The sequence below is a fragment of the Pseudorca crassidens genome, chromosome 3 (genome assembly GCF_039906515.1).
Source record: "Pseudorca crassidens isolate mPseCra1 chromosome 3, mPseCra1.hap1, whole genome shotgun sequence".
In the NCBI taxonomy this organism is placed as follows: Eukaryota; Metazoa; Chordata; class Mammalia; order Artiodactyla; family Delphinidae; genus Pseudorca; species Pseudorca crassidens.
This window is the reverse complement of record NC_090298.1, coordinates 161,734,938-161,760,908: the sequence shown is the minus strand read 5'-3', so window position 1 is coordinate 161,760,908 and position 25,971 is coordinate 161,734,938. Positions and strand designations below refer to the sequence as shown.

General features: G+C 47.9%; 1 protein-coding gene across 11 annotated transcripts in view; it reads right to left on the bottom strand.

The window, feature by feature from the left end:
• The window catches only part of GATAD2A (GATA zinc finger domain containing 2A), a 99,835-nt gene that overhangs the window by 49,638 nt on the left and 24,226 nt on the right, over positions 1-25,971 (bottom strand). For 8 of the 11 annotated variants that reach the window (XM_067733367.1, XM_067733369.1, XM_067733366.1 and 5 more), the window contains one exon: positions 12,152-12,239. In XM_067733367.1, the coding sequence (XP_067589468.1) occupies positions 12,152-12,166 (15 nt within the window). In that variant the 5' untranslated portion in view covers positions 12,167-12,239. Of the gene's footprint in view, positions 1-10,048; positions 10,163-12,151; positions 12,240-22,522; positions 22,609-25,971 lie in introns of those variants that run through there. The other 3 variants (XM_067733371.1, XM_067733370.1, XM_067733368.1) reach the window with 2 other exon arrangements.

The following is a 25,971-nucleotide window of genomic DNA, read 5'->3' as shown; positions in this document are numbered from 1 at the left end:
GGAACAGCCGATCATTTTAAAATCACTAGCACTGCAACCATGCTCATTTCTACTACTTTGTGTACACAGTAATTTAAGTTTCCAGAGAAGGCGAAGAACTGACTTTTGTCTACTGTTGTTTATCTGAGTGACGCCTGAACCCAGAAGGGAACTTCTGCAGCAGGGAGGAGCCTGGTCAGTTACTAACGACCAGGGACACCCTTCTCCTAGTTCACAGCCCATCTGGCCCAGGACGTGGACGCCGACAGTCTCCAAATACTGATTCTAAACCAGACAGTGACCTCCAAGGGGCCAGTGACCTGCAGGTACCACCTTTGTGGAGGGCAGGAAGAGCAGCTTGGGGGGATCCCCGCCTTCATGGGAGCAAAGACCCAGTAAGGGCTATGAGATATGTGTGTCAATCACCATTTTGTTACAAATCAACACTGGAAAAGAAATCCACCCTGCCCGACCAGAGGAGGAGGCTAAGGATCTAGCTTCATTTGAGCTAGGCCCCAAGAGTAGAATCTGGAGTTGTAGATAGAGATGGAAGAGGGAGAAAGAAATGGTAGCACAAAAGGTGAAGTGGCAGAAATACACAGGTGCATGAAAACCCATCTCCAAAGTAAGTAGATGAAACCAAATAAAAGGAGATCAAAACTTTTAACAACTTTTTAAAATGGAATGAGGTTGTTTAAAAGGAAAAAACAGGGCTTCCCTGGTGGCGCAGTGCTTGAGGGTCCGCCTGCCGATGCAGGGGACACGGGTTTGTGCCCCGGTCCGGGAAGATCCCACATGCCGCAGAGCGGCTGGGCCCGTGAGCCATGGCCGCTGAGCCTGAGCGTCCGGAGCCTATGCTCTGCAACGGGAGAGGCCACAACAGTGAGAGGCCCGCGTACCGCAAAAAAAAAAGAAAAAAGAAAAGAAAAGAAAAAAACATGCCCCCATTACAGTGAGGCCACTTATATTCAGTTTAAGAGGCTAAACAGTGATGATCGGGCCTCCCAGAGACTTCTCTGACTCAGGGTGCCCTGCAGGAGTGTAGCGACTGGGGGTGGGGTAGGGGCCCTGACCAGCCCGCCTTCAGTCTGTGAGAGTGAGGAGAGCTGGAACCTTTAATTAGGTCCTGAAGGACAGAGGAGGGGAGTGCTGAGACCTGTGAAACGGCACAGAGTATGCTGCAAAAAGACACATGCACGCACACAACTTAAATGAAGTGCCTCCAGTCACTCCATCAAACAAATCAATCTGAGCACTGGCGCTCTCCGCAGGGAGCTCTCTGCCCTCAGCCCCCAGAGGTGCGCTCTACCTAACCCTTCAGGGAAGAGACACCATTTGCAAATGCAGCGCTCAGCTCAGACACAGAAGTCAAAGGGGAAGGTTAAGTTCAGGAGCATCTCGACCTCCTCCTAACAGGGCACTTCTATCATGCCCGGTGTGCCCAAACACCACACTCCATCTGAAATGCTAATGACCCATCTAAAAGGCCATCACCACCCAGAGGAGTCATGCAAGATAACGTCAGACCAAATCAGCCATCCTATGAAAGTCATCTCAGTCCTTGGTTCAAGAACCACCCAGATATGTAGGTATATAGAGTGTTAAGACTGAAAAGAGTAAAAAAAAATAAAGTAAAAAAACCACACACACAGAAACTCAGGCTTTTACATTTACAAATAAACACACATTTACAATCTGATTATTTTTTTAAGGTGGAGGACATGTAAATACAGCCTCTGAAATAATGCTTTTTTGGGATATATTTAATAAAATTAACCTAGAAAGCAGAAACTTTAATGTACTCAAGTAGTAACCACCCAACATTTTAAAAATAAAGCCTGAATGGTCTTCAGATTCCTAAAGGAAAATCCCATGTAGACGTGCACTGTGGAGAAAGGCGCTTGGAGGCACCTCACCCCAGTACCGCTTGTGGGAACAGAGCAGGTTTTGGGACAAGTCACCTCCAGAAAAATCAGTTGTCACTGCCTTCAATGAGGCTCATGCCACAGTAACAGCCAGCCCTCTGGTAGCATGCCCGGCCACTCAAACTCACCTGGGGACATGCAGGGCCTGGCCTGGAACAGCCAAGTCCCCTGACCTCAACAACCATCCTCCCTCCCTGGAGTCATGGGGGAGGGGCGGCTAAAGAAAGCACAGATCCTGTTGGGGAAGATGGTGTAAGTAGGGAGTATGTTTTTATCTTCCCCCAGACATAGACAATCTCCTAAAAACTTCTGAAAACAGGGAACACCACTAACCAGACAGGCCACGCAGATTCCACTGAGCTCTGTCTACCCCTCAGCCTCATGCCTTGGCCTCTGAGTGCCCCTTCCCAGGGACATGAGATGAAAGCCTGTCTACACCTCCTAGTCAAAGCACACAGTAGGACAAAGTACACCTAAACTGATCACGTTTTAAGAGGGGAGGAGAGAGATGGGTAACGAGTGTTTTTAAAACTGTCGACAGCACCCCCAGGCTCACCCCCACATGAGGACTTGGATTTTGTGTTTACACTCTCAGAAGTCCTCAGTAAGCACCCAACACTGCCCATCTGGAAGCGACTCCACATGGCTGTCTGAGCCTCTGACAGCGGGGGCCTGTGCCTGAAGCCCAACCCCTGCAGCCCCGGAGAGAGAGAAACAAATGGTGCCAGAGAACGGGACACAGAAATAAAGGTGCCACCTGTGAGGGGAATCTGAAAAATATGAAATGTCCACAGGGAAATGGTGACCAGGAGTCCTCTGGTGTAGGACGTCACTGTGAGGGATGTCTGGCTGAGTTTCCCTCCCACGGGAAAGGACCAGTCCTCTGTCCCTCCCAGCTGCCTCCTAGGCTGAGCCTCCTCGGCCCACAAAGGGTTAAGCCTGCCATTTCCATGCCACCTGCAATGTGCCAATCGGGCGTCACATCAAAAATGGGAGGGCTTAACCCTTCCAGGGCTGACTCCCTCAGGGCCTGGCCAAGAACGCAGCCCTGACCACCAGCTTCATCGAGCTGGAAATGGCAGGAGGTTTTACACAGAAAATTCCAGGAAGGGCCAGAAAAGCCTTCTCCAGTCTTGGGAGGAAATGTGAGTGGAAAGTGGGAGAACCAAATGTGCATCTTTCATCATTTTCAACAGGACACCCAGCAATGTGGTGACGCCACTGCCTGGAAGCACTGCCTGGGCTCCTTTGTCAGCTCCTCCCTGCACACATCCTGCAGCAGGCAGGGCCGGAGGCCGCCCCAAAAGGCTCAGAGCCAGCAGGGAAACCTACGTCTAGGACTAAATAAGTTTCTGGTCTCAAAGAAGCCCATGGGCCTAAGAAACAGTTTCTACTGATGCACAGTTCTTGCAGCACTTCCTGCACAGCTGTGAGAGCTGGAACAGAAATCCTACTTCTCTCCTCCACCCTGTAAGTGGAAATCTTCCCCTTGGGCAGGGGGTTGTTCTGGGTATAGACACCTACAACAACCTCCAGGAAATAGCCAAGCTGACCTAGAGCATATCACATTAGTGGTCATTTTGTAAAACACGCTACTCAAGGTAAAAGCAAGGCCTCACCCCAGCCAAGGCCCTGCCGGCCTCTCTGACCTGTCTACTGCTGTCCCCCACACGTCCCCGCTACCCCTCGACCCTATTCTCTCAGCTCCAGCCACTCTGACATTCCAGATGCTTCTCTGAAAACCAAGTTTACTCCCACCTCAGAGCTTTTGTACTTCCTGCTCCCCCTACCTGGAAGGTCCTCCCCCACGTCTCTGTATACCACTCTCTTCTTCAGCCGAAACAGCAAAGTTACATGTATCTCCCCTCCATGCACTTCGGTGGGTCTCTACCCCTTTCCCACTTCATCACCACTTGACATTCTATTTACTCATCTCTCCGTTTACGTGTTTGTCCCCCCCACCCCATCCCCCACAAGAACAGATAATATATATCTCTTTGTTCAGTGCTACCATCCCAGGGCCCAGGACAGAACAGGTGTTCAATACATATTTGTTAAACAGATGAGAAAAAGTACTTTCAGAACTTCCAGCTATGGCACTCCCCTTCCTCGTTACATAAGCCAAAAAGTCTTCATGTCAATAGAAAACATAATGATCAAAACCAAACAAAACCCTTACTTCATACCATATATGACAATCAACTCAAAATGGGTCAAAGACCTAAATACTAAAAGCTAAACCTACAAAACTCTTAGAAGAGTATGTAAGGGTGAATCATGACCTTCGATTTGCCAAGAGATTCTTAGATATGACACCAAAAGCTCAATATCAACAAAAGAAAAAAGATAAATTAGACTTCATCAAAACTAAATTCTTCTGTGCAAAAGAGAGTGAAAAGATCAACAGAGCGGGAAAAACATTAGAAATCATATCTCTAATAAGGGTCTGGTGTCAGAATATATAAAGAACTCTTAAAACTTAGCGACAAACCCAATTCAACAAAACAGGCAAAAGACTTGAAGAGACATTTCTCCAAAGACAGACAAATGGCCAATAAGCACATGAAAAGATGTTCAGCATCATTAGTCATTAGGGAAATGCAAATCAAAACCACAATGAGATACCACCTCTCACCCACCAGGATGACTATTAAAAAAAAAGGAAAATAAGCGTTGTTGAGGATGTGGAGACATTGGAACCACCACATATTGCTGGTGGGAATGTAAAATGGTAAAATGGTGCAGTAATGTGAGAAACAGTCTGGCAGTTCCTCAAAAAGTTAAATACAGAATTACCATATGACCCAACAATTCTACTTCTAGATATATACCCAAGAGATGTGCATTTATTCAAACAAAAACTTGTACATAAATGTTAAAAAGCAGCACTATTCACAACAGCCAACAAGTAAGAACAACCCAAATGTTCATCAATGGGTGAATGGATAAACAAAATGTCGTGTATCCACACAATGAAATATTTTTCAGCCATAAAAAGGAATCGGGCTTCCCTGGTGGCACCATGGTTAAGAATCTGCCTGCCAATACAGGGGACACGGGTTCGAGCCCTGGTCCCGGAAGATCCCACATGCCACGGAGCAACTAAGCCCGTGCGCCGTAACTACTGAGCCTGTGCTCTACAGCCCGCGAGCCACAACTACTGAGCCTGCATGACACAACTACTGAAGCCCATGCGCCTAGAGCCCGTGCTCCGCAACAAGAGAAGCCACCGCAATGAGAAGTCCACGCACCGCAACGAAGAGTAGCCCCCACTCGCCGCAACTAGAGAAAGCCTGCGCGCAGCACGAAGACCCAACACAGCCAAAAATAAATAAATAAATTTTTAAAAAGGAATAAATTTCTGATTCATGTCACAATGCAGATGAACTATGAAAACATGCTAAGTGAGACAGGCCAGACACAGAAGGCCATACAATATATGATTCCATCTATCTGAGATGTCCAGAGCCACGCGAATCTATAGAGACAGAAAGTATCGATAGATTAATGGTTGCTAGGGACTGGATGGCACAGAGGTAGGGGAATGCAGGAGTATAGGGTAATACATACAAATTTCACTTTGGGATGATGAAAATGTTCTAGAACTAGAGGTGATGGCTGCACAACGTTGTGACCGTAGTAAATGCCAATGTACACTTTAAATGTGTGAATTTTACTTTATTATTTTTTAAGCAGGAAAACAAAAAACAAAATAATCTTAACCTCAAGAGCCACAACCCCTCTACGGCTGCTTAACTACTAAAACGCAAAAGCAGGTTTACTATGACCCCCAAGAGCACCGAACAGGGTCCTCAAGGAAAGACTCCTTTGTGTAACAAGATCCCAAACAATCGAAGAGCCATTGTCCACTGGGATGCAGTCCTTCCACGAGCAACAACCGTCAGCTTCTCACAGCAACCAAGGGGACCAGAGCAAGCCCACGGTACAGATGGGAGTGTGACCACGTGGGACACAAATGGGACAATTTACCAACAGGGAGCCAACTTGGAGAGAGGGCAAGACCTCTGATGGCAGGGGTCACACGGGCCAGCACCGCAGATCTGGATTCAAGTCAGGTCCGTCACAGGCTTCACACTGGGATTGTGCCAGACGCCTCAGTCTCACAGACATTTCACTCACGCATTCACCCAAACACCTGCTTAGTTTCTACCAGGGAGCAGGAGCTAACTGGCCCCCAGGGACACCCTTGGGGTTTCAACAAAAGGCTTCCCACCCATAGCAGCATAGCTCCAGTAGGCCACTGGGGGGACACACACAGATGTGTGGGGTAGGCAGTGGACAGAGCAGGCTGAGACATGGGGCTGAGGTCCCTCGCACACTGGGAGTTGCAGTAATCCCTAGATCACACATAAGGATCAAATCTGCAAAGCAGTGCTTTTTATAAGACGAAGTCATACTGAAGACCAGCTAACTACCTACTTTATCCAGTCTTAATTGGCTATGGCTGCTATGTACAGACCACACCAATAGAGGTGAGATTGATTTCTAATGAATAATATATTAATTTATGTCAGAAAACAACATATGGGACATTACAGCATCAGGGTGTTGATGCACTGTGGTGATAAAATGCACTCTGGGTACTGGGGGAGGTGGGCGGAGTGCTCCCAGAACAGAAGGTGCCATCAGCATCACACTACATTAGGTCAAAACCAGAATGCCTGGTTCATCTCTGCACACCTCAGCTTCCTCACCTGTGAAATGAGAACAGCGCCCACTTTATCACTAAGGTTCTTCAAGGGCTCCATGAAGGTACTGTAAGGGTTGTTATTACAGAAAATGAGAATGCTGTTAACAAGAGGTTGTCCCGCTTAACAGGCTACTACTGGCCACAGCCCCTCACAGCAATTCCAGAATCTCTGCTGAAGGTTTTCTGCTTGAATTTTAACCGCAAGCGGCCACCATCCTCACTTTTGTAAACGAGTGTTTCCCCTGCCCTGGGTGACATGAATCATAAAGCTCCCTGAGGGAATGCCTGGGTCAAACACCATCTTCCAAACTTTTCATTACGGAAAATTGCAAACATACCCAAAGAAGCAGCGAGAACAGCACAATTAACTGCTCATGCCCACCACCCAGCTTCCATGGTTGTCAGACGACCACCTTGGTCTTTCACACACCTCACGCCCACTAGCCTCTAAGAAGCAAATGCCATACAACATGCATTTATGAACAGTTCAGCGTCTATCACTACAAGGACACAAAACCACAATCCCATGATCACACCATCAACAATTAAACAATCATTCCTCAATCTTTGTTGAAGTCACGCTTGGCTGAAACCTACAGGTTCCCCTGCCACTTTCTTTTCAATCATACGTTGAAGAAATCAGGCCATTTGTCCTGTTTCCCACAATTGGGTTTTGCCAGTTGGCATCCCTGTGGTATAATGTAACACAACCCCAATGTCCCAAAACTAGATTTTGAGGTCCAACCAAGCACACATCCCTCTGGAAGCATGTGCACCCTTCCTTGGGGGCTGGAAGCCACTGAGGTCCACTGTCTAGACCCACCATTTCATCAGATGCCTGCAAATGTATGAATTTATAATCCCATCGTTTCATATTAATTAGCCAGAATGTTAACAGCTACACGGTCCATTAGCCACATGTGGCTATTTAAAAAGATTTAAATCAAATAAAATTAAAACTTGACTTCCTCAATCACGATATTCCAGGTACCACACTGGACAGTGCGAGTAGAGCATTCCGGAAAATTCTGGCAGCACTGATCTATCTTCGAAGGAAACTAGCTCTTACCCCCTTTTTTGTTCCTTGCAAATACAGTCTGTAGAGTAGAGGCAAGATAAATGCTTGCTTCTTTCCTTCTATCTACCAATTTTCAAAATGAGTTGATTCCCTAACACCTTCCAAAGGGCACCAGTGAGTTTCTTCCTTTCCTTTGAGCACCAATAGGAACACTGGATTTTTTTAATACATTTGAGGCTCCAACTCAGGGACTAATTCTCATTCACATTTACCTGCCCCACCCTTGGTGGGGTGGAAGGGGGGATTCCTTCTGACACAACCCTGGTACCATCTTATACAACTGGGACATTCCCAATGCAGATTTAGAATTAAAACATTTTCACTTAAGTATTTTGATCTTTTATTTGCATATGTCTTTCATCCTAAAAATTTTGGTTCTTTTTTTTGGGGGGGAGGCATAGTTCCCCAACCAAGGATCAAACCCAGGCCCCCAGCAGTGGAAGCGTGGAGTCCTAACCAGTGGACCACCAAGGAATTCCCAATTTTGGTTCTTAAAGACATCAATTACTTGTTTTCTCCTACAATATGTAACAGTAAGACTATGGGCATTGTTGACCTGAAATCAAAAATATGATTCCTAAAAACAGTTAAAGATTTTTTTCTAATTTTTGCCTTTATGGCATTATCTCATATCTTACAATCAAACTACTATGATTTAGGTAATTCCCTGGTGGTCCAGTGGTTAGGACTCTGCAATCTCACTGCCGAGGGCCTGGGTTCGATCTCTGGTCAAGGAACTAAGATCCCGCAAGCCACATGGCATGGCCCCCCCAAAAAAAGGAAAAATAAAAATAAAATACAGGGCTTCCCTGGTGGCGCAGTGCTTAAGAATCCACCTGCCAATGCAGGGTACAAGGGTTCGAGGCCCTGGTCCGGGAAGAACCCACGTGCCACGGAGCAACTAAGCCCGCGTGCCACAACTACTGAGCCCGCATGCCACAAGTACTGACCCCGCATGCTACAACTACTGAAGCCTGTGCTCCACAACAAGAGAAGCCACTGCAATGAGAAGCCCGCGCACCTCAACGAAGAGTAGCCCCCACTCGCCACAACTAGAGAAAGCCACAACTCGCCACAACTAGAGAAAGCCTCCGCGCAGTAATGAAGACACGACACAGCAAAAAATAAATTAAATAAATTAAAAAATAATAATAAAATAAAATATAAACAAATACACATGTCTATATCCCACCCCCACCGTTCCTTATGAGGGATAAAAGTGAGTGCGGTACATCTCTTTATCTTTCACCTTATAATTTTTTCTACTCATTTCACCCTAGAAATCCCATCACCATGACAAGAAGACACCCCTCCTTCCTCTGCTCAGGGGCTCGGCTCTACCCCACTGGCGATCCAGCCCCATCAGTCCCAGGCCCAAATGACAAACATCTAAGTTATTTCCAGTTTTATACTTCAGAATGTTGTAATGAACAGTCTTGTCACAAACCTTATTTTTGACAGTCTATCTTTGGCATACATTTCTAGAAGTGGACTTGCTGGAGCAAAGGGTAAGCAAATCCCCCTCCGAGGAGTTGTGAACCTCCAAAAGCAACATATGGTGCTGCGTCATTCCCACCAAGAGAATGGTGTCCACCTTTCAGGACAAAGGGTCAGAAATATCTTAGGGAAGCTCCAAAAAGCATTATTCTTAGTATCAGAAAAGACTGAGTATCTTTTATGCCTTGGTTAAGGGTCATCTGCATTTGCTTTTCCTGTTTGTTTTTCTGTAAGTCACACCCATTTTTGATCCGTAACACCAAGCACAAGGCCAGTCTCTCAGCACGCGAGCAGTATACGTAGCTGCTGAACGAACAGGACCCGACAAGCAAAATTCAAGGGTGGACACCAATTCCATTAGCCCAAGCAGGCAGCCTGACCCTCAGTATTCACACTGACAGCCACATACACTGTGGGGGCATCGTGTGGGGGCTGTGTATGCGCCTCAAGACTCCCCAGGACCCAGTCCTCCTCCTGCCTTGCTCTTCCTCTGTGCCCAGAGTCCTGAGCAGCAGGAATGGGGAGGCCTCAGCTGACTTTAGGCCATGGTTCAACTGAAAGTGGAACAATCAATCAATCTGCTGAGCTGACTTACACCCACAACAAAAAGTACACAAGCTGACATATTTATACATCTCTTAAAAATAACTGCTCAGGGAATTTCCTGGTGGTCCAGGGGTTAGGACTCTGTGCTCTCACTGCCAAGAGCCCAGGTTCGACCCCTGGTCAGGGAACTGAGATCCCACACCGCAGCCAAAAAATAAAATTGCTCAAGGGTGCTTTTGCCTGTTTGACATCGACCACCATCTGCCACAACCATTCACAGACCATCCTTTCCCGTCAAGCCCCTTCACTCACCGGGTACAGAGAGGCAGGGCCAGAGGGAACACCTGAGGGGGCTTCCAGAAATTCCCTCCGGAATCACCAAACTAACTGCTTTGTAATGCTCTGGCTGTGTCTTCCTTGTTGACCCTGTGATAGGAAAGGAGCAGTTTTCTTTCATTCATTCATTCATTCACTCAGCAAGTACTTACTGCTTGGACTATGTACTTCCTAGTTAACAAAGGGCCCAGCAGAGGTGGGGTCACCCAGCCGAGGACCTCAGAGAACCCTAAGCCAGCCCACTGCCTTCAGACAATGCCCTGGGCTATAGGATAAGGGATGATCACTCACCCCTCTGGGCTGCAGGTAAGACCTTGTCAAGACGTAAAGTACCACGATTTTCCAACACTAACGTCCAAAGAGAGCCTGTTGACAATCAAGCGCCAAACCCACTTTCTAGGTGGCTGGCTCACTGCATGCTGCCACCAGCACCAGGTAACGAGCACTGTCAACACCGATGATCCTCAACTAGCCTAGGAAACCGGCACAGACTTTGAGTCATTTTTTGTCTCCAGAGAGCTCTGGGGGCCTGGGGCAGGGCTGGGGGGGCATGTAAAATGGTGCAGCCACAATAACAACAGTCTGGCAGTTCCTCAGAATATTAAAGACTCATGACCCAACAATTCCACTCCTAGGTATATATCCAAAGGAAGTGAAAACAAGTCCACACAAATTTGTGTACATAAATGTTCACAGCACTATTCATAATTACCGAAAGGTGGGAATAGCCCAAATCTATCCCAGATGAATGGATAAACAAAATGTGGTCTATCCATTTGATGGAATATACTCAGCCACAAAAATGGATGAAGCACTGACTCATGCTACAGAGTGGATGAACCCTGAAAACTTGCTGAGTATGAGAAGTTAAACACACAAGGTCATAGATATTATGTGATTCCATTGATATGAAATGTCCAGAACAGGCAAATCCATAGAGATAGAAAGTAGATTAGTGGTTGCCAGGGGCTGAGGAAGGGAGATTGGAGAGGGACTGCTAATGGGTGTGGGCTTTCTTTTGAAGGTGATGAAAGTGTTCTGGAACTAGATAGACGTGATATTTGTACAACTCCTGAATATACAAAAACATCACTAAACTGTATACTACAAATGGGTGAATTATATGGTATGCAAATTATCTCAATTTAAAAAAAATTTTTTTTTTTTTAATACCAGTAAAGTTTGTTTTTGCTGGGTAAACATTCTGGAAATGTTTTCCTGACACCAGGATTACCTGACCATGCCCATACTATCATCTCGCTATATGCAGATAAGAGCTGAAACCTCACAAACCGACCACCAACCTTTGTCACATACCTTGCTCAGCCCAGCAGCCAGTTCTTACCCTGTGCAGCTGTGACACTGTTTGAAGGGCATACACCTCTTGGAAAGTCACCAGCCAGCTGGCCTATAAGAGGAAGCAGCTAACCAACCCAGGAGGTCTCCAAGCTATCTCCGTGTTCTAAGACGTCTCTCAGTCCTACATTCTTCTCCAGGTAGGCAGCCCTGGCCCAAAACATCACTGGTCTGATAGTAACAGACAAAATCCCACCTGGGTTTTGGGCTCTGTCTTGCTGGGTCCCGAAAGCCCTGGACAGAGTCTCCACCTGAGAGCCCTATAAGCAGTAGGGGATGGCTCAGTTTCCCCATAGGCACGGGGTGCGGTAAGGGCAATGAGCTCCAAGCACTGGTGGTTAAGGATAAATTCTAACGGTTTCTGTCAGCATTGGGAAATCACAGGAATGGCCAAAGGGCAAAGGTCACTTGGCCAGGATTATCCTCTGCCCCTGATGCTCACGGAGGACAGTTCATCCTACTTGGGCCTGGCCTTTTCAAACGAGCGACCCCTGAGATGCAACAGGAGAGCAAACGGCCATCCTGGAGGAGGCAGGGCCTGGGCAGCCCTGTGGAGATGGCCCAATGTGCAATCCCAGAGGTACCTGTCTTCCTCCTTCTCCTCTAGGAGGTGGCCATCAGCTTTTAAAGCAGTGCTCTGTTTCAAATGTCCAAGGACCTGAATAACGCCTACTGGGTAAGTCAGTGCCTCTGTTCCACAGATACTAGATACTACACACTCACCTGGCTTCTGGGCATGGGACGGTGGTCCTACCAGCCGGCCATGGTGGGAGCTATGTCAAAAGGCAACTCCGTCAACGTGCTGGCCAACCTAAAGCAAAGAACAGAGGAAGAAACACTGAGTTTCCAAGGAAAATTTCTGGAATGTACAGACAGTTTTAAATGTCTCCAATCCCTGGAATTGCAAAATTCTAGATTTCAAACAGAGCTCTGTGTCTGCTACCTTCCAAGGGAGGGCAAGCTGAGGAAATCAATTTCTATCAGTCTCTGATGTATGATCCAATAAGGTGCACTAACCAATAAATACTAACATCTCAAACACTACAGATCTCATCTTTAGCAATATGGATGGAGACAAGAGGTGGTACACAACCACAAGCCAACATACTGAACACACAGAAAACACTTCAAGGTTTTGATGATAATGGTAATGACATTAACAGCAGAAATAGAAATACTAGCATTTAATAGATGTTTAGTAGTGAGTTCCAGGTACTATGCTACAATTCAGTATCTCTTTGAATCCCCAGGACAATCTTAGGGATAAATTACACAATCACCCTCATTTTACACATAAGGGACCTGACATGTCTGATATTCAGGAACTTGCCCAGGGCCACCCAGGTCTCCCTCTCCAGAGATGACCTCTCCCCTCCCCAGTGCGCACTCCCCAACATAGACCCCAAGGAAACCACCCACCATTACCGGCAGTGCAGAGTTTGCCCTCAAGAAGCTGAGGGCATGAGGTGCCCAGGGATGGACAAAATTCATCTCCCACATGGAGGCGGCTTCACCGCCACAGGGCAACTAGAAGTTTCACCCAGGGATCAACTCCAAAGGTCTTACACTGCCCAGGCAGAAAGAGTCTGCCTGTTTCACAGATAGGAAAACTAAGGCTCAAGAATGTTTAGGAACTCTCCCAAGGTCCCAGAGATAGCATGGTCCCAGAACTTCCCCTCCTTTGTGACATCAGATGTCCAGGCCTCTGGGAACAGAGATTGAACCCAGTGAACCAGCCAAATCTCAGACTCCCAGGCAGTTGTCAGTTGTAGCTTGCCAAATATTGTCAATATCACCTCTGTTGTCATTCTTTGCACCCACATGACTATCAGGAGCTTGCTCTGATATGAAAACTTTATTTTTAAGCTGGGTTCACAGCAATTCACAGCTCATGGATGGCGAGAAACACTCCCACAGGAGAACTTGCAAAATAAGCAAGTATCAGTGAACTCTATGCAAAGACCTTTGGGAACCAAGGAGCACACAGCATCCTCCTCAGTGAGGGCCAGGGCTACAGCCACCACCAGGGCTAGCTCCTAGGGAGAGGGGCCCTTTCTGCCACTCTTTTTGGCCCCACTCAGGCTGGGAAATGCAGTAGATGCCATGAATCTTAGTTCTCTCTCTCTTTTTTTTTTTTTATTTACTTAGTTAGTAAGGCTGCGCCGGGTCTCAGTTGCAGCACATGGGATCTTCGTTGCAGCACGTTTAGCTGCAGCACGCGGGCTCTTAGTTGCAGCATGCGTGTCGGATCTAATTCCCTGACCAGGGATCGAACCCAGGCCCCCTGCATTGGGAGCGCAGAGTTTTACCCACTGGACCACCAGGAAAGTTGCGATCAGAGTTCTTTTACCTCCCAAGCCAAGGCCTCTCTCTGCCATGGAGGGGGAAGCCTCAGAAAGTAGGGGTCCTGGGCTTTTCCAAGCACCTACTCTCTTCAGGATCAAGGGCAATATACAAAAGTCAGTGGTATTTCCACATGGCAATGTTGTTCCACATGCCATTTGTTCCAAATGGCAACAAACAACCAAAACTCAAAGCTCTTAAAAAAAAATCAATTAATACTACCATAAATGTGAAATACTTAAGGATAAATCCGATCTTTCAAAAAAATGTGCAAGACCTGTAAGCTGAAACTACAGTAAGACATCGCTAAGAGAAATGAAAGAAAACCTAAATAAACAGAGAGATATGACTTTTCCATGGGTCAGAAGGTGTCAATTCTCCCCTAAATTGATTTATAGATTCAAAGTCCCAATCAAAAATTGCCAGCATGGGACTTCCCTGGTGGTGCAGTGGTTAAGACTCTGACTGACAATGCAGGGGACACGGGTTCGAGCCCTGGTCCGGGAAGATCCCACATGCCGTGGAGCAACTAAGCCCGTGTGCCACAACCACTGAGCCTGCGCTCTAGAGCCGTGAGCCACAACTGCTGAGCCCACGTGCCACAAATACTGAAGCCCGCGTGTGTAGAGCCCTTGCTCCACAACAAGAGAAGCCACCACAATGAGAAGCCTGCACACCACATCAAAGAGTAGCCCCCGCTCGCCACAACTAGAGAAAGCCCGTGTGCAGCAACGATGACCCAACGCAGCCAAAAATTAAATAAATAAATAAAATTATTTATTAAGAAAAAAAAACTGCAGGCATGTTCTGCCGGAAAAAACAGACTGATTCCAAAATTTATATGGAAATGCAAAGGACTTAGACTAGTGAAATACTGAAAAAGAGAAACAAATTTGGAAGACTTACCTAACCTGATTTCAAGACATACTGTATGTAAAGTTAACAGTAGCCAAGAGAGTATGATATGAACGTAAAGACAGACAAGTAGACAGATGGAACAGAATACACCATGCACATGTGGACAAATGATTTTCAACAAAGATCCAAGTACCCTAACTCCGTGAGACCACAAGACACACTGGACATTTTCCTGAAGGGTTAACCTGCGAGAAAGGTGACCTTAATCTGTTATCATAATGCATACAGTGCATCATGGGGCAGTATGCAACATACAAGAAGTTTTAAGGTCACCTCAGACTTTCACCCTCCACCACAGCTTTCCCCACCTCAGCTCATGGTAAATTCAGTCTTTCAAAATGCTCAGATTAAAATCTGGAGTTGCCTTTTTTTTTTTCTATTTTGTGTGCGCCATGAGGCATGTGGGATCTTAGTTCCCCGGTCAGGGATCAAACCTGTGACCCCTGCATTGGGAGCGAGAAGTCTTAACCACTGGACCGCCAGAAAGTCCCTTTTTTTTTTGGCTGCACTTGCCTTCTTGATAGGACTACCCATCATCCAGTCTGCCAGGAAATCCTACTGATTTTGCCATCAAACACATCTGGGGTCCCACCACTTCTCACACCTCCACTTGCCACACTATCCTCCCTTAATACGACGGAGGTCTGCAAACTGGACCCCCTGCTTTCATTCCTCAGCTCGAAACCTTCCAAAGGCCCTGCAATCGCTCAGAGTGAAGCCCCATCCTCTCTTGACATGTCCACCCTCCTCCAGCCATGCTGGCCTCCAACACACCAGGCACCCTCCCACCTTGGGGTTCTTCAAGGTTTTCAACAAAATCCCCGATACTTTGTAATTTTAACAATTGATTCTTCAATTTGCATCCCAAGTTGAAAATGACCTTTGAAAACATAACTACCATACAATAATCTCTAAATGTCAACAAATGCCCAGTCCATATTCAGCTTCACACAATTTCCCAAAAACGTCTGTACACAGCCTGTTCTAACAGTAGTTGCTAGCTTTTGTGCTAGCATTTGTGCTAGCTGCTCTCTGCCTCCATCACTCTCCCCCACCATGGCTATCTCCTCCGTGTACCCCCAAGTCACTGCTCAAATGTCTCCCTCAAAGAGGCCCACCCTGCTCACCCTGCCCTTTCTCTGCCACAGCCCTGGCCCCTCCTCAAACTCCACACAACACAGCTACTGTATCTATGGACTTTCTCACCCGGCAAGAACATAAATGCCACAAGGAAAAGGGTGTCTGCCTGGTGCCTGATATCATTTCAAGCACCTCCAACAGTGTCCGGTGCTCAATAAATATTTATAGAATGAATGAGCAGAGATGTTTTAACATTGAGGGAGAAAGAACCAATCTGAGGAGTTCACACCCCAAAAACCCCTTGATACAATTAGAGCAAAATTCACGAAGGAGCAGAAACCAAGCAGAGGCCACTTAGCACCATCAGGATTGGGAGCATTTCTCTAAAATAAACTGTAATCACTTTCCACTGGTATATCATTTGGGTTGCTGTGCCATCTACCCCACACTGGCTGGGTTTAGAGAGCTTTTACTGTTTTTATTTCCAACCCATATATTTAAAACAGTATCAAGTAACCCTTAAGTACACAATTACCAACTCGTAAGAGACTCTTCCACTCCCTTGATAAATCATTATGGTTTGGCTTTGACCCTGCACCTGGGTACTCCACTTACATGCATACACACACAAAACCCCGAATCTTCGACCTACCCAAACAACAATTTCCCAATCTGAGGGAGATCACACTTGGTAAGGAGGCAGTGATTGGTGGTTTACATGAAATCAAGTCACTGCACTTTGGGCAACAAAAGTCCACTGTTAAAAAAAAAAAAAAAAAAAAGAGTCCACTGTTGCCACTTCATCCTCTCCAGCTCAGGCAAGAGAGGTCCGCTCCCTTTTAACTTGAGGGGAGGAGCCTCCGGCCAGACACTGGCTGCTGTCTAGGGAGCTCCAGTTCCTTAGAGACGCTTCAGCTGCAATGCCCATGGCCAGCCCAGGGACAGCTCTCAGAGGCCATGGGCACCTGATGGGGAAGCCTGAGCTCTCCAAGGTGCCCCCCAGAGGGCCCCATCATCCCTTCCGAGGCCTGGCCCTATGGAAGCTGCACACTTCTGATCTCCTCCTACCACCGTCTGCACTCACCAAACACTTGCCCAGTGTTTTACCACTCTGGCTCTAATCCAATCCCGGGAACATATTAAGCCAAAAAACCTCCAAGATGAAACCCAGCAATAATACTATTCACCTTCTCCTACCCCTAGGTCCACAAAGTCCACGTGTTCCACACAAAATGAGCACCCCACCCAGACCCTCTCTGCCAACAGTCTTAGCGACTGTACTGCTAACTGTCAAGGAGAGGAAGTCCCCAGCTAGCTCTATGAGAAAGGGAGAAACTGAGGCAGGGCAACAGTGGATCATCTCAAGGAAGCCCAGAGGTCACACTGCTCCAACATGCGCTGGCTGGTTAGGGAAAGATTAACTTGGGTCAGAGTCAATTCCCTAATCCAAGGGTCGGCAAACTACTGCCTGGGCCTGTTCTGGCGAATGGCTTTCCTGGGACACAGCCACGCCCACTCAAGTTTGCACTGTCTCCAGCGGCTTTCACCTACAGGGCAGAGCTGAGTAGTAATGACAAAGACAGCAACGGTGGAAAATACTGACTACCTGATCCTTGAGAGCAGGAGGGAACCATGGCCCTAACAGGCTCTGCTGAGCATTAAAGGGACAGAGATGACTCAGGCAGAGCAGCATGCCTGAGACAAGAAGTCAAGGCAGAGGCACAGCAAGGGGGTGCTTCAGCTCCACGTCAGCCCCAGGGGACCAAGCAGTACCTGCTCTCCCCAAGGCAAAGAGCCTCATTAACCCTATATCCCCACAGAGTGAGGGAGAGCATGACTAGGCAGACTCGAGAGGCAAAGAACCAACCCCATGAGGGCCAAGGAGCCGACAGTGAGGCCAGCTGCACAAGCCTATCCTGGGCAACCAGAGCTGGCCGGTCTCCACTGTCAAGCCAAAGCATCTACCAGGGTAACAACCAGTATGTGCCCTCCAGACCCCCGGTCTGCCCCTGACTCTCCTCCCTCAGCCACAGTAACCACGGCCTCACCAAGAAACAGACTGTCCACTCCCCACACTATGCCAATGCAGCTGTTCCTAAAGCTCGTTAAAACCCCCCAACACCCCCAACACCTCACCACAGCCTTTAAGGCCCTGACTGTTTAGGCGCAGGTGACCCTATGAAGTCATCTGGGACGCACATAGTACGTGTACACACACCATGCTCCTGGCTCCAACCACACAGGCCTTGTTTCGATTCATCTTACCCACCATATCTGCCTTCCTCCACCACTGGGCCTTTGCACATGCTGTTCTCACTGCCATGAAAGTCCTTCCTTCCCCCCACTCACCTTTCAAACTCAAAACATGTGTTACTCAGGCACCCTCTCCTTGCTTCCATCCCCGAGGACTACAGCCCCATCACGTGGCACGGCTGATCTTGACATCTGACATCAAGCATCCCACTAGGTTCTCTCCCCCAAACGCTCTACACTCCACAAGAGAAAGGGCGCTTGCTCATCTCCTTATCCAAGGCCCAAGGAGGCATGGAGAAGAAATGACAAAATGGCATCCTCTGTGAGTTATACTCAACCACTATGTTTTCACCACCAACCTGATGCAAAAACATAACAATATAAATATAACATCAGGAAGAAACAATATGGAGATAGGCAAGGCCACAGCGTCGCCACAGCCCCTGCGGAGCCCAGAGCTTCTTGGGGTGGGGGGAGCTCTCCCCAACTCCCTCACATGGCTGTTTGGAGAAAGGTGCCTGGAGATTCCCTTAGGCCTCAATGGCCTTGTGTCTGGAAGGGCCTCCCCTATCACCACTAAGAAGTGTGACCTACCCCAGCACCCATTCACCCACACCCTGCACTCCCCTCCCCATTTCTATTGCCAAGATTCCATATCCCTCCCTAAAAAACCCATCAACAATCCTTCCAACAGAAGGCCCTGCCCTCTCGAAGGCTTGACTCCAGCACGACCCTTTCTTCTGAGCATCCCTCCCTTTCACACTACCAGACCATCCTGATGATAATGAACAGAATCCTACTGATGAATCATACAGCTAGCTGCCCAGCCACGACCCTCCTGATAATTAAACAGTCCATCCAGCCTGGGGCCAAATCCAACTGTGCCCCTGGGAGCCCACCTAGCCCCTTAGGACTCAAGACCATCCTGAGGACCAAGTGGCAGGCCCTGGCTCCAGGCAGGCTCTCAAAGAGAAGCAACTAGTTCTTACTTTGACTACTATGATTAATGTTGTTCCTCAAAATATTTTGATTCCTTATAACAAGGTTCCTTTCAGTGTTTCCACCCTCGATCCCTAGCAGCTGCCCAGGCAGTCCACTCGGCAGTTCAGAACTTCAGATAAACCCCCATACTTAAAATGCCCAGGGATCAGGAACTTCCCTGGTGGCCCAGTGGTAAAGAATCCGCCCTCCAATGCAGGGAACGCGGGTTTGATCCCTGGTCAGGGAACTAAGATCCCACAGGGCAACTAAGCCCGTGCGCCACGACTACTGAGCTCGTGCACCTCAACAGAGCCCACATGCCTCAAACTATAGAGCCAACGCACAACAACTAGAGAAGAGAAAACCCACACGCCACAACTAGAGAGAAGCACGTGTACCGCAACGAAAGATCCTGCATGCCTCATCAAAGATCCCACGTGCCACAACTGACCCAACACAGCCAAAAATAATAATAAATAAAATAAAACAATAAAAAAAATAAATAAAATTTTAAAAAGCCCAGGGATCAAATGTTCACATCTAGACAAGTCTGAGACTTTGGTAGGTGTTTGAAATGTCTAGCATTAGGGCATTACGATATTAAAGGATACCTTGAAGAAAATGTCACAAGAACAAAAGAGGAAATAACTTCTGTGTTAGTAACGAGTAACTACGAACTAGAGTCTCCCCTTCTGTGCATACACATCAATATGTGCCACACTAAGGGAATTCTCTAACAAAGAGCCACAGAAAACCAAGGAACACCTTCAATCTCTGCGCTGAGCACTGGAGGAGAGAAGATCTCAAATGTTCCTGGACTGTCCTCCTAAATCTCCTGCAGACTCTAGTTCTGTGTGACTCTACTGAGGGGAGGAAGTGCATCCAGGCCCCACCGCTCTAGGGACCAAAGAACACCCATGGAATCACGCTCCCAAGATGATGTTAAAATGAGCCTTCTAGAACCATGTATATCTTTTTTTTTTTTTTTTTAAAGCCCCTAGTATCTGGCATAAGGTAGACCATCAAAATGTGAGTGTCTCTGTTCATTTCTCCCTAAGCTAACTCTTGGAGGATAAAAATGCATGCTCTAGGCTTCCCTGGTGGTGCAGTGGTTAAGAATCCTCCTGCCGGGCTTCCCTGGTGGCGCAGTGCTTGGGAGTCCACCTGCCAATGCAGGGGACACGGGTTCGATCCCTGGTCAGGGAGGATCCCACATGCCGCGGAGCAACTAAACCCATGCACCACAACCACTGAGCCTGTGCTCTAGAGCCTGTGGGCCACAACTGCTGAGCCTGCATGCCACAACTAGTGCAGCCCACGTGTCTAGAGCCCGTGCTCCGCAACAAAAGAAGCCACCACAATGAGAAGCCCGCGTGCAGCAACGAAGACCCAATGCAGCCAAAAATAAATAAATAAATTTATTTTAAAAAATGCATGCATGCTCTCATAAGGATGCAGGCTATTTCTGAATTCAGAAAGGTTCTGGGTTTTTTTCCTTTTTTTTTTTACTGTGCTAAAATACACATAACATAAAATTTACTGTCTTAATCATATTTTGGCCTTAGTCATTTTTAAGTGTACAGTTCAGTGCCATTAAGTACATTCACACTGTTGTACAGCCATCACCATCATCCATCTCCAGAACTTTTTCACCTTGCAAAACTGAAACTCTGTCCCCATTAACTAACTACCCACTAACTACCCATTTTTCCCTCCCTCCCATGCCCATCCAGGCAACCACCATCCTACTTTCTGTCTCTATGAATCTGACTACTCTAGGTGCCTCATATAAATAGAATCATGCAGTATTTGTCCTTTTCTGTCTGGCGTATTTCACTCAGTACAATGTCTCTTTGAGGTAGAACAACAAATCATTTTAACCTTTCGAGGCCTTAGTGTGTACAGAACAAGGCCCATGGGTCTGGTACACCCACAGCCAAAAAGCATGGCTCTAGAACCCTGTTTCCCAGACCAGCCATGTCCCTGACATGTTCTACTATCAACCAGTCCTTCCCTCCACTCCCCAAATAAATTGCACAAAAAGATACTGGAAAGACTTACAATAGTGAGATGAAAGCAGCATCTAATGTCATACCTCAGATGGACTTCAAGTATGCCAAGTCTCATCACCCCAGTTCTTGCCTCCCAGAGCACTCTGTCTCCCCAGGACACACCTATTCCAGCCCCATCTCACAGCCATGAACCAAGGGAGTCAAGAAATCCCTGTTAGATGAACGATAAAGATAACTAACTCGTCTTGGGCACAATCTTTTCCTATATGTGGAAGCCAGAGATATCACAGCACAACCCAAACCTATTCCTTGGAGCACCTGAGCCAGACTCAGAAACGCTTACGCAGGCCCACTGGCAGTGTGAGCCCTGAGTTCTGGACACGTCAAACTCACGTCAAACTCAAAAGACAACAGAGACACAGACAACTAGCCCCAACAATGCACTCAGCAATCAATGTCACTGAAGAGGAAAACACTGCATCCCCTCCTCAAGGTCTGAGTACCAAACCCACTTATCTTGTGAGGCTGACACAAAGCCAGGCCCAGGGGAGTCAGTCACCACACCGGCCAAGTCCATGGATGCTATGTGGGAAAACAGTGACACCAAATGACCCCACATGAGGTACCCAACTCCAACAGGAGGAGGACATTTGGTTCATTACCAATAATTTCAGATAGAAACGCCCATAGCACCTCAATTATCACTTTGGTTAACTGCTCCAGAATAAGAAGGGCAAAAATGATTTTCTGGGCTTCCCCACCTAGTTTGGCTTGGGCAAACAGGCAGTCTCCTTTCCAAACAGACATGTCCCTGTGTGGCCTGTGACTGCAAAATATAGTGTCCTCCTGGGACGACTAACAAGGGGGAGGCTGAGGAGGTAACTGAGTCTCCAGGACCACTCGGAACAGAAAAATTTGAGAGTGAGGATCACAAAAAGCCCCAACCACAGAAGATCTCCATTACAGCAGGTGGCCTGAACAGGAGGTTCCCAAAGCAGCGGGCCTCACTGCCAAGAAGGCACCATCCAGGTGGCCTCCACGTCACAAAGCATGTCAACCAGCTGTATCAGTATTTATTTTCATGTCAAGAAATAAAACCTCCAGCCATTCCATTCTTGTGGCAAGTTTTCTTGAGTTTGTTTTTAAAGAAGCAACACCTTATTTATCACACAATCTCCCGGAAAAGCAAGAATCCTTTTTTCACCAAGTGGAGGACTAGGTGTCCTCCACTGCCTCTGAGGGGTCCCGGCCCTGGCCACAGGCGCCATGTGCTGCCTCAACCCAGGTCCTGTGGCCGTGGGCCTGTGTGTGCTGAGAAAGCAGAAGCAAAGCCACCAGCTGAGCACCTTCTCTATGCCGTAAAGACAGACCCCAACTCTGTGATGACACGGGCACCAACCATGACCTGCATATTCATGGACAGGGCAAAGACCTGCACATCACCCCAAGTCTCTCTGAGGAGCAACATGAAGGCCATAGGCTGAGCCCAGAGTTTATACTTCCTCACCGGCCATCTTCAAACAGGCAGTCTTGGTGAACAAGCAGCAATCTGGCGCAAGCTGGTAACTAGGGCAGGTGCTCCCCACAAGTTTAAGAACCGGTATCTCACTTTCCAGAACTGGAATAGAGAAGGGAAAACCTGTTCAGGAGCATGGAGGGAGCAGTGTTCTGTGCTGGCCCCACTGTATATAAATGAAGACCTACCTGGGCCTAAAGGAAAAAACTTCATGGTCTTGAAATCCAAACAAAATCTAAAAGTAGTTCACAAAGCTTATCCCTGTAAGGTCCAAGATAAGACTATTTTGGTCAGGTAGCAGCAGGTAGGATGGCAGAAATATCACCAAAGAAATGTAAACTAGGGGGACTTCTCTGGTGGTGCAGTGGTTAAGAATCTGCCTGCCAATGCAGGGGACATGGGTTCGAGCCCTGGTCCGGGAAGATCCCACATGCCGAGGAGCAACTAAGTCCATGTGCCACAACTACTGAGCCTGCACTCTAGAGCCTGCGAGCCACAACTACTGAAGCCCACGTGCCTAGACCCCGTGCTCCACAACAAGAGAAACCACTGCAATGAGAATCCCACGCGTAGCCCTCGCTCGCCACAACTAGAGAAAGCCCGTGCACAGCAACGAAGACCCAACACAGCCAAAAATAAAATAAATAAATAAAGAAAAAAAAAAAAGAAATGTAAACTTGGCAGACCACACAGTCCAGGAGAGGACCTCCAGTTTTCACCTCTAAAACGCACTCCCCTACTCCCCCATCCCCTCACCCCTGCCCAGAAGGGCCCCTGTGGCACTTGGGCACTTCCTGGGAGGCAGGGCTACTGTCTGCTCGCTACCAAGGAAAGCACCCACCAGCTGTCCCACTACTGCTGGACGGACCTGGAGCCTCAGCTGGCCTCTGCCACCTTGATCCTCATGAAGGGTCCCATCCTCCAGGCAGGCAACAGGAGACTGAGAACAAGTAACTGAGATCTATGTAAGGTGGTACTTTCCAGAACACCAAAGGGTCCGCCTAGATCCAAATCCAGAGCAGCTAGTGAGTACCCAGGCAGGCGGCAAGGTCAGCATTGTTCACACACAAACCTCCAGATGCCCCCTAGCTGAGTTTTGGACAGAAGGGTGGCCTTGGTAGAATTCTGGAAATCCAGTCTGATGCTGGGTCTTCAAATACAAAACAAGCTACAACCATCTGAGCAACCAAGCTTTCCTAAGAGGCAGAATTCAGTTTCTCTATCTGTCAGGAACCAGGTCAAACAGTCAAAACCATCTAGTAACTTCTGACACGTGGCTGGAGCCATCCAACAACCACATCACAGCACTGATGGCCGTGACTGAGGCCACGTGTTCAGCCCAGGAGTCCCGAGGCCTCATGGCAAGGTCCAGGCCAACAAGCCAGTTCCCAGCCCCAGACACTTCATCATTGCCACAAACTCTGATGATGTATCACAAGGATCACAAAAACTGCATGAGCGATTAAAATGCTGCAAAGTTCCAAGGAAGAAACTACAACGATGGCAACATTTATCAGTAAATTGTGGCTTACACTACATAAGCCAATTAAGAACAAATTAAGAGGGACTTCCGTGGTGCTTCAGTGGCTAAGACTCCACGTTCCCAATGTAGGGGGCCCAGGTTCGATCCCTGGTCAGGGAACTAGATACCACATGCCGCAACTAAGAGTTCGCATGCCCCAACTAAAACAAGATCCTGTATGCCGCGACGAAGATCCCATGTGCCTCAACTAAGACCCGGTGCAGCCAAATAAATAAATAAATATTAAAAAAAAAAAAGAACAAATTGAGAAATGACATGAACAGACACCACATCTTCCTGACAATGTACCCAACGATAAAAGTATGATCAGAGGAGGTCAGGAACAGAGGGGCTCCTCAGGGAGGGTGTTTCAGAGAACCATCGGACTGTCCTCACTGCCCCCAGCCCTTATAAGGTAAAATGAGCCCAAGATGGAAGAAGCAGAGCCTTCCCAAGGTCTCAGAGGAGGTAGGGAAGAGGGGAGGGTGGGCTACACCAGGCTTCTCTAGGCCATCAGAGCTTCCCAGCACCTTGCACAGACACTTCCCATCACTCTATCCTCACAGAAGGCCCACTGGGGAGAAGAGGTGCTGGGCAGACACAGGGCCTTGCTGGCTGGGAAGGGTTCTGCTTGACTCAGCCGAAGAGCCAGCATCTAGGGAGCAAGCAGGAAGGAAACCGTGCTAGAGAGTCAGACACATAGAGAAGCCCACTACTGGAGGAGAGAGGCAGCAAAGACCAAATCCCCGGGCCCTACCAAAGCTTTAGAAGAGTGAAAGGCCTGCTTCCTGGGGTGCAACGGCAAGGACACCAGAATTCTGAAATACACTTTGTTTTGGCTTCCGCTGCAAGTTGGAGATTTCCTTGCTGGTAGCAGATTTTAGTACTAAACCTGATGCGCTATGAGGTACAATGCGAACGTCATGTGAATCTCTGACTTAAAATAAGAAGCTCAAAGAAACCTGTGGGCTGTGCCCTCAGTGGGACTTTGTCTCTACCTGAGACTCACCCCAGAGTGGGCCGGGGACCCCACAAAAGGCAGGACTCTGCCACACGAAGCCCATGTCCAACACGGACTGAAATGTCTTTCCTCCATTTGCACACATACACACACGCACAAGCACATATAGAGCCATCACACACGTGCATAAGCACATGTGCACAAGCACACACAAGGGTGCACACAAAACCAATATATACAGGACACCACATGGGCACACACGAGGCCAGCACACACTTTATCTTCCAGGCAAAGGTATACTTCTAAGCTGTCAGTTGTTGAGAACGTAGACCACACATGCCAGAGAAACACTGTCCTAAGTAGGGTCAGGCTCCCAAGTAGCCCACAAAGTCCACCTCATTCCAATATTCTCAAAGCACAGTCCTGCCAATACAACCCAACCCAAAGCACGAAATCCCCTGGGAAGTCGCCTCGAGTCCCAGCCCTAGCCCTCCCAGACCAAAAGGGGCGAGGAGGAGAGAGGAGGAGTAGTGCCACAGGGGCAAGGGTAGGGGTGTTCACTCACCTCACCTTTATTGGGCCAGCCTTGCAGGGACCCTCTGTCCTCCTCCGAGGCCTATCCCACTGCCATGCTCTGTCACCAGCCACCTAACGCAGACCTAGGTCCTACCTAACCATCCAGCACCAAGATCCAGCCTGAGCCCCAGGCACTGCAGGTCTGTCCCCAAGACCCCAGTCACACTACTGCTAGAGTGGGGGCTCCACTGTCCCCCATGGTCCAGAACTCATCAGTGTTCATCGGACTTTGGTGGCACAGAAAGGGGAGGGCCTGATTCTCCACTGAGAAAGCTACCACTGGGCACACAGATTCAAACTGCTGCAGAAAAAAAAGCTCACTGCTGACAAAGGAACATCCAAAGAATCACCTTTAACACGTTGACAAGAGATTTTGTTACT